Source organism: Heptranchias perlo, chromosome X (genome assembly GCF_035084215.1).
Source record: "Heptranchias perlo isolate sHepPer1 chromosome X, sHepPer1.hap1, whole genome shotgun sequence".
NCBI classification, from domain to species: Eukaryota; Metazoa; Chordata; class Chondrichthyes; order Hexanchiformes; family Hexanchidae; genus Heptranchias; species Heptranchias perlo.
In genome coordinates, this window is record NC_090370.1 from 16,618,756 (window position 1) to 16,628,093 (window position 9,338).

The following is a 9,338-nucleotide window of genomic DNA, read 5'->3' on the forward strand; positions in this document are numbered from 1 at the left end:
GTGTTCACAAACTCTGCATGAAACTTTGATTAAATTATATATTTTTAAAATGTATGATATAAATTGAACATGTTGCAGCCAGTGAGAGGTAACCTAAACCTCTACTGTGAGACATCCAGTCAGGATCACTGTTGAGTATAACGATGGTCATCACCTTTTTCCAATAGTCCAGGAGCCAACTTGTGAAAAGTTAAATAAATGTAATTACAGCACCCACCAGCAGCTAAGCGATTCCACAACCAACGGATCAGATCAAAGCTCTGCAGTCCTGCCACATCCAGTCGTGAATGGTGGTGGACAATGAAACAACTAACGGGAGGAGGAGGCTCTGCAAACATCCCCATCCTCAATGATGGCAGAGCCCAGCACGTGAGTGCAAAAGATAAGGCTGAAGCATTTGCAACCATCTTCAGCCAGAAGTGCCGAGTAGATGATCCATCTCGGCCTCCTCCCGATATCCCCATCATCACAGAAGCCAGTCTTCAGCCAATTCGATTCACTCCACGTGATATCAAGAAACGGCTGAGTGCACTGGATACAGCAAAGGCTATGGGCCCCGACAACATCCCGGCTGCACGACTGAAGTCTTGTGCTCCAGAACTAGCCGCGCCTCTATCCAAGCTGTTCCAGTACAGCTACAACACTGGCATCTACCCAACAATGTGGAAAATTGCCCAGGTATGTCCTGTCCACAAAAAGCAGGACAAATCCAATCCGGCCAATTACCGCCCCATCAGTCTACTCTCAATCATCAGCAAAGTGATGGAAGGTGTCGTCGACAGTGCTATCAAGCGGCACTTACTCACCAATAACCTGCTCACCGATGCTCAGTTTGGGTTCCGCCAGGACCACTCGGCTCCAGACCTCATTACAGCCTTGGTCCAAACATGGACAAAAGAGCTGAATTCCAGAGGTGAGGTGAGAGTGACTGCCCTTGACATCAAGGCAGCATTTGACAGAGTGTGGCACCAAGGAGCCCTAGTAAAATTAAAGTCAATGGGAATCAGGGGGAAAACTCTCCAGTGGCTGGAGTCATACTTAGCGCAAAGGAAGATGGTAGTGGTTGTTGGAGGCCATTCATCTCAGCCCCAGGGCATTGCTGCAGGAGTTCCTCAGGGCAGTGACCTAGGCCCAACCATCTTCAGCTGCTTCATCAATGACCTTCCCTTCATCATAAGGTCAGAAATGGGGATGTTCGCTGATGATTCCAGTGTTCAGTTCCATTCGCAACCCCTCAAATAATGAAGCAGTCCGAGCCCGCATGCAGCAAGACCTGGACAACATCCAGGCTTGGGCTCATAAGTGGCAAGTAACATTCGCGCCAGATAAGTGCCAGGCAATGACCATCTCCAACAAGAGAGAGTCTAACCACCTCCCCTTGACATTCAATGTCATTACCATCACCGAATCCCCCACCATCAACATCCTGGGGGTCACCATTGACCAGAAATTTAACTGGACCAGCCATATAAATACTCTGGCTACAAAAGCAGGTCAGAGGCTGGGTATTCTGCGGTGAGTGACTCACCTCCTGACTCCCCAAAGCCTTTCCACCATCTACAAGGCACAAGCCAGGAGTGTGATGGAATACTCTTCACTTGCTTGGATGAGTGCAGCTCCAACAACACTCAAGAAGCTCGACACTATCCAGGACAAAGCAGCCCGCTTGATTGGCACCCCATCCACCACCGGCGCACTGTGGCTGCAGTGTGTACCATCCACAGGATGCACTGCAGCAACTCGCTAAGGCTTCTTCGACAGCACCTCCCAAACCCGCAACCTCTACCACCTAGAAGGACACATGGGAACACCACCACCTGCACGTTCCCCTCCAAGTCACACACCATCCCGACTTGGAAATATATCGCCGTTCCTTCATCGTCACTGGGTCAAAATCCTGGAACTCCCTCCCTAACAGCACCGTGGGAGAACCTTCACCACACGGACTGCAGCGGTTCAAGAAGGCGGCTCACCACCACCTTCTCAAGGGCAATTAGGGATGGGCAATAAATGCCGGCCTCGCCAACAATGCCCACATCCCATGAACGAATAAAAAAAAAAGCTTACAGAAAGGGGTGTTTCCAAAGGTACAGGATTATAAATGAGCCTTCAGCTTTTCTCTATCACATACAAGTCACAGACCTTCACATTAGAGTATGCTCCCACTTCAAACATATCCAGTCTTAGATCCAGGGCTATGAATCCAAAACCAAAGAGGGGGCATGGAACGCTGGCTGGATCTCTGTTTGCTTTACTGCTGATGAGAATTTAATGAAAACCCTAGTAACCTTAGGTTCAGTGTAGAGACTCTCCTGCTGATGCACACACAAAGCTTAGCCACTTAGGTGAGGTATCAGAGTATGGCCAGCAACAGTAGAACCCCAGCAGAAGTCAGTATCTGCAGGAAGGGATGAAGAAAAGCAGAGAAAATTGGTATAAAACCATTTTCACAAAGGAGGAAAATATACAAAAAAAATGTATTTCTCCGGTTTTAATAACGTGCACAGAATCATCAAGCCATTCTCCGGCAACATTCCTATACCCCGGAAGATACTGAGTGCCGAGCATTCTATCACAGATTATAGCACCTTAGTCACCGATTCGCATACATTTAGACAGAGCTCCTGTTCTAGGGGAAACATTACCTCAGTATGTCTCCATCGACAAGAATGCGTTTGTACCTCTCTTGATGACGTACTGCTCGCACTTCTCTTATTTCCCTGATTCTTCTCCTCCAATTTAGGAATCTGTAGTGTAAGTTGAAGTCCTCCATTTCCCGCAACTGCGGATCCTACAGAACAAATAAACCTTCAGAGACAAATTCATAGCCTTAATCTTTTAGATCTAATTAGCTGAGTGTCTAGATTTGGAGTTCTTAAACTTGGGCCAAATTCCGAGCAAGTCTGAGCCAAGATATCGGGCTGGGAACTGACATTTGGATTTTGAATTCAGTCCCAGTTGAAGTGAGCTTCATTGATGTGGTGGATCATTTCATTGGATGTATTGATCAATCTTGGTGGTTTACAAATCCCATGCCTGAGGCCACAGGAAATGGTTGTCTTGCTAAATTATGGATTAGAATGCTTATTTGACCATTATTCGGAAGTAAGTTTCTAACGTCTCCTTGCATGACATTATATACGCATTAGATGATTCAATTTATAGCAACATTTAGAATAAACAAAGGTTAGGATCTATAAATGTATGGCTGTGTGTTTTTCCAGTTTGAGTGGACCAAGCATGCAAATTCTGCACAGTCACCATTATATTTTACAAAGACCCTAATGAACAAATCCTACAAAGCAGCTATGAGAAAATTTCACACACATACCATTCACTGAAATCCCAGTGACAATGCTGATTTTATTTCTGCTCAAATTTCCTCTCTTTGACAACAAGGTTGCTAAGTGAAATTAGCTGCACCAGTCTCAATGGGAGTTCTTAGTGGACAAATCCACAACACAAAACAGCCCAGAATTCAGCACAAAACAGCCCAGAATTCAGCACAAAACTGGCAATCTGTTTCGATGACAGAAGAACGTGTGATTCAGGACATTGAAATGTCACACTGAAAAGTATGAGTGCCTCTTGCGAGACTGAGTTCAAAAACAATGCTGGGGAAGTGCACAGCTCACCTTAACTCATGCAACCCATGCTATATGTGACTTGCGCTAATTGATGCTGACACAGAGCACAAACGTGCCAAACATTCCATTCCCAGCACTACTATCCATATTCTTGATATTTTAAAAAAATCAATACCATTGACAACTAAAGCACAACATCACTCTTCATTCATAGAATTTACAGTACAGGAGGCCATTCGGCCCATTGTGTCTGTGCTAATTCTTCAGCTGGTGCTATCTAACTAATCCCATTTCCCTGTATCCTTTTATATTCTTCCTTTTCAAATCCTGCTACAATTCCCTTTTAAATGATGTTACACACTCTGCCTCAGTAGCCCCCTGTGGTAAAACATTCTATGTTCTAATAACCCCTGTGTGAAAACATTCCTTCGAACTTCCCCCTTCATTCTTCCAGTAATAATCCTCAGTCTGTGCCCCCGTGTTGCCGATCCACCAACCAATGGAAACAATCTCTCATTATTTTACCCTCTCAAAACCTTTCATAACCTTGAAAATCTATTCTCTGTTCCAGTGAAAAAGCTCCTATTTTTCAAGCCTTTCTTCATAACTCTACCCTCTCATCCCTGCTATCAATCAAGTGAATCTTCACCTTCCTCTCTCCGTGGCTCTAATGTCCTCATTATAAATGGGGGCCCCAGAACTGCACACAGTACTTCAACTGTGGCCTAACTAATACGTTGTAAAAATTTATCATTACTTCTTCACTCTTGTACTATATGTCCCTTTTTATGCAACAACACGTTATTGGTTTTTTTAATGGTTTTATCCACCTTCGCTTTCAAGGGATTACGTGTTTGAACTACTAACACTCTCTGTTCCTGCATATCCTTCCGTGTCTTTCCATTGAGCATATATTTCCATTCCTTGCTTTTCTTTCCAAAATGAATTACCTGCATTAAATTCCATCTGCCACCTGTTTGCCCATTCCACTAACCTGTATATGCCCTCCTGAAGTCTTTCACAGTCCTATTTTCTGAACACCTATACATAGGAATACATATCTTAAGAACAAAAGTGAACTCAGCACTAACCCCTGGGTACGCCACTTTCTGCACTCCTTCAATTCGAGCAACACTCCTTAACCCTAACTCTGCCTCCCGTCCATCAACCAACTTTCTATTATTGTTGCAATGTTTTCCTTTACGAGCATTGGCCTGAATTTTTCTTTAAATGAGCCTCCTGGGAGACACTTCATCAAACGTTTCCTATAAATCTATATGGAGCACCTTCTTAAAATACATGTGGCATTCCCTTCGTCTATCCAGTGCTTCAAAAAATTCTACTCAACTTGTCAAATGTGACTTGCCTTTACCAATTCCATGCTGGCTGTCCTTGATTAACCCATGCACTTCTAAATGCTCACTAATTTGATCCTGAATTATGGATTTTAAAAATTCACCTGGAACTGGTGTTAGACTAACTGGTCTATAGTTACCCGGTTTATCCTTCTCTTCCTTCTTGAACGGAGGTGTTACAGTGCCTGCCACAATTTTTATATTTGAGGATTGAATAATTGTGACCAAAGCCTCTGCTATCTCTTCTCTAACTTCTTTCAATAGTCCAGGGTGCAGCCATCAGAACCCAGTGACTGATCCACTTTGAGCTCTGCTAATGTTTTCGGAACCAATTCCTTGTCTAAAGTTCCACATTCTCCTCTAGTACACCTACATTCTCATTTCCACCACCATTTGTAAAAAATTCTCATTTCCAGATCATTTGTAAAAAAAAATACAAAATTATTTAATAGCTAACAGATTTCCCTCTTCATCCCCAAGTGGTCCTACCCTCTCTATTTCCTTTCATAATATCTACTGGCCTTTTTCATATTCCCTCTTAGCCCTTCTAATTTTCCTTTGGTGTCAGCCTTGGCTTACTGGCCACACGCTGACCTCTGAATCAGGTGGTCATGGGTTCAAGCCTAACTCCAGAGAATTAAGCACAAAATCCAGACTGACACTCCAGTGCAGTACTGAGGGAGTGCTGTCTTTCGGGTGAATTAGTAAACCAAGGTCTGTCTGCCCTCTCAGGTGGATGCAAAAGGCCCCTTTGTGCTTCTCGAAGAGGAGCAGGGTAGTTCTCCCCGGTGTCCTGGCTAACATTTATCCCTCAACCAACACCTCAAAACAGATTATCTGGTCATTTAATTCAATGCCATACGCAAATTGGCTGTCGCATTTCCCTATATTATTACACTTCAAAAGTACTTCATCAACTGTGAAGCATTTTTGGATGCCCTGAGGTTGTGAAAGATGCTATATAAATTCAAATTTTCTCTATTTCTTAAAAATCTCTCCACTTTCTATATTCCTCATGATTTTGTTGAGCATTGTTGGCCCTAGTTTCAGTTTTAATCTGTTTATTCATGCCAGATAGGAATATATCTAATTTTCTCTCTATCCATCTCATATTTGAAGATTCCCCACTGCCAACGATACCCATATCCCGAGAATGAATTTTAAAAAATATTTACAGGTTAAATAATTAGAAGCAAAAGGCACAGCGAGTACTAACAGTACAGTAACCAAACCTATACATAAATTGGCCTGTCTGCTTAAAAGCAGGAAAATAAAGTTTTGAAATTTGTGCAACATTTCTCAACAAATTCTTGAAAACCCAATCTCTGACTAAGGTAAGTCACGGATTCCCTATAGACACGCAGTAACTGCAAAGCAAACAAGGAACTAGAGAAAATCGAACAATTTCCCTCAGTAGTGAGGCAATCATTTATAAGACTTGAGGAGACGAGGTGGAAGTAGCTTGAACTAAAGCTTCTGAGCAGCCAGATAGTCTTTTTATTTTTGACAACTGACAGCGATTGGAAAACACAACTGTGTCTGCCTTATCACCCCAGAAATTATGCTAGCAACAGATCTCATTAGAGTTCTCTGTGAGGTAGATGAAGTGTCTTTGAACAGACACTTGACATACTGCCTATTCCTGTCACCATCCCTGCAAACCACCACTCTGAAAAGCACACTGCTAGCTGGTGCTGGTGGATTAAGCACTCTGCCTGTCTATGACCAAAAAATAACAGTGGTGGACAGTGCTGCTAGAGGTGGCTGTGTGTGTTCACGACTGGTACAAGGATAAACTCTCTTAAGGTGTTGCTGAAGGCACTTGTGCTGCTACCAAAGTCAGGGCTGCCACCACACCAACAGTTTTCCAAACTAAACTGCAATGTACAGTGATGATGGGATTTGTCTTCAGCATTATTTCATTCCTGTTCTACTAAAGACCTTGCATTTACAAAGCACCTTCTCATGCCCGCAGGGCATCCCATAGCACTTTGCAATCAAGGGATTAATTTGAATTTAGCAGCTAATTTGCACAAGGCAAATGAATGATGTTGGTTAAGGGATGAATGTTGGCCAAGATACCAGATCTCCCTGATCTTACTCAAGACATGCTGTGGGATCTTTAATATCCCTGAACCACTGGAACAGGCAGACAGTGCCTCAGTTTAACATGTCTGAAAGACAGCATTTCCAATAGTACTGGGTATCAACCTCGGCTACATCCTGGAGTAGGGCTTGAACTTACAACCTTCTGACTCGCAGACAAGAGTGCCACCAGCTGAGCCAAGCTGACATTATAGCATCGAGTAATACTTTCCTTCAATCCATGCAGAAGCTGATTAGACCATTTATAAACATGGCTGCCTCAGGCATTTGCAGTCATTCGGTTCAAGGCAATGATCACAAAATATAAATCTATAAGCAAGACTGACTTGTCAGCAGCAATTGCTGCAATACTTTATTGATCCAGCTGGCTTTAAGTCAGAGAAGTCAGATCAGGATATAGGATGCTGTGGGGGAAATGGAACTAGCAGCTGATTAAGCCCACGGTGGTCGTAGAGACCTGGAGATACAGAAATCTGTCCACTTTGTGTCTAACTGTGGAACTGTATATGACCTGGGAATGCTTAGTGAGTGTAAAAGAGGGGAAATCTCTCAATTCCCAGAGTTTGCGGTCATCATTAGGTGTAAGAGGAGGGGGAGGATACCTCATTTTTGGAAAGTGTCATCCCTCACTTTAATAAGACACAGAAATCCCCTCCCACTAAACAAATACCGAACTCTCCTACTTTACCACTGCCTGTCCGGCCTATCACAAGTTCAGAACTGGCAGCAATTGATGTGAGGCGCGCCACCATTAGTCTTTGCTGCCATGCTTGGTGATAGGTTTTACAGTTTGAAGTCCTGAACGCGCGCGCGCCTTTACTGATCGTCCGACTGCCCTCAGAAAAACTTGAAGCAGTTCAACGGGGACAGGCCCACCATTCAGACAACGAACACCCTACCTGGACTTTCTGTAGTAAATTCCCTTTATGCTGCCGGCAAAAACTCCCTTTCTAACCCCCAGTAACTATATGACGCACCTCTAGCCCAAACTTAACTTGGAAGCGGAAACTCAGCGGCAAAGGTTTTGACTGACACGGAAACCAGCCAATCAGAGTTGGCATAGCCGACGGTGTGGTGGCAAACGGACCAATCAGAATCGTCGGTGGGCGGGGCTTGGAGTGCGGCGGTGGAGCCTCGGAGTCGGGCGGTTGATGTCGGCGTATTACCACGTCACAACTTCATGCTTTGGGCGCAGGGAGTGATTGTCAGAGTAAGCTCCATGGTGACGGCGGGTGGGAATATGCAGCCGGGGGTTAACCATTTGCAGAAAAAGTCAGTTGACGGGCCGGACAGGCAGTAAGTCTCTCCCGCTGCTTCACAGCTCCGGCTGGTTACTTGTTTGTGCAGAAGTAACGGACGCAAATCATTGTCAACATCGGACAATGTTGGACTGAGAGTTAGAATGAGTGCAGCTCCCGTTAAACACCCAGTGAACATCTTTCAAATCAAAATGAGTGGTTATCATTCCCAATAAGTGAGTCAGCAGACTGGGGTGCAATTGTACTGAAATACTAGATTGGCTACTAAATGTCAGTTAGTTACTCTTTTTATTGAGAAAACCAGGTGACGGGCCAAGACCCAGAGTGCAGGACTCCAGCAAGGTTGAAAAGAGAGAAGACCAGGTAGATCCAGAAGTAGTGGTTAGGTGACACCAAGCTTGGGTTTTCCAAGCCTGCAAATTGTAGGAGGAAGGAAAACCTGAGGGAATTGAGGGGTTAGACAGTTTAGAGGATCTAAGGACAGAGTGTTATGAATTTGGGTATGCCAGAGATGCCTTCTCAAGTTTAGTGGTGTCAATCACTTCCATCAGCGGCCTGAGCATCTTTTATGGGAGTTGACTCACACTGCCCTATACCTACTTGTATGAAGCAAGACCCAGAGATGTAACAGTAGTACCACCTTGTGACCTGAATTGGATACTTGTGACTTTTCTACTTGTATTTCTTCAATTTCTCAAAATGCAAACTGACACTAGATTAGACAACGTTTGGTTTGAATCATTAAGCTACTTTATTCCACAGTACGGTGAACGTACAGAGTAACAGTTATGATCATGTTCACTTAGTTCAATCGCAATTTACCTCCATATAATGACATGAAAATAATGAACGGGCTATGCTAGCTCACTTCCAAGTGTCATCTTGCTTGATGTAAACAAAACAACTCATCTGCATTCTGCCTTTCCTGGGGCTTTCTGCCATCGCTGCAGGTTCTGTAGAAGCTGGACTGTTTTCTCAGGGGTCTGACGTGTTCCTTTATTTCTGATTGCTAAGTCAAAAAGAGATTAAAA

The 9,338-nt window shown here is 43.9% G+C and overlaps 1 protein-coding gene across 2 annotated transcripts in view; it reads right to left on the bottom strand.

Annotated features, from left to right (window-relative positions):
• Positions 1 to 8,038, bottom strand: part of spryd3 (SPRY domain containing 3) — a 332,651-nt gene extending 324,613 nt beyond the window's left edge. For both annotated transcript variants that reach the window (XM_067976783.1, XM_067976782.1), the window contains exons 1-2: positions 7,948 to 8,038; positions 2,646 to 2,791 (exon numbers count right to left, since the gene is read on the bottom strand). In XM_067976783.1, coding sequence (XP_067832884.1) covers positions 2,646 to 2,773 — 128 coding nt within the window. In that variant the 5' untranslated portion in view covers positions 2,774 to 2,791; positions 7,948 to 8,038. The remainder of the gene's footprint in view (positions 1 to 2,645; positions 2,792 to 7,947) is intronic.
• Positions 8,039 to 9,338: the final 1,300 nt, after the last annotated feature.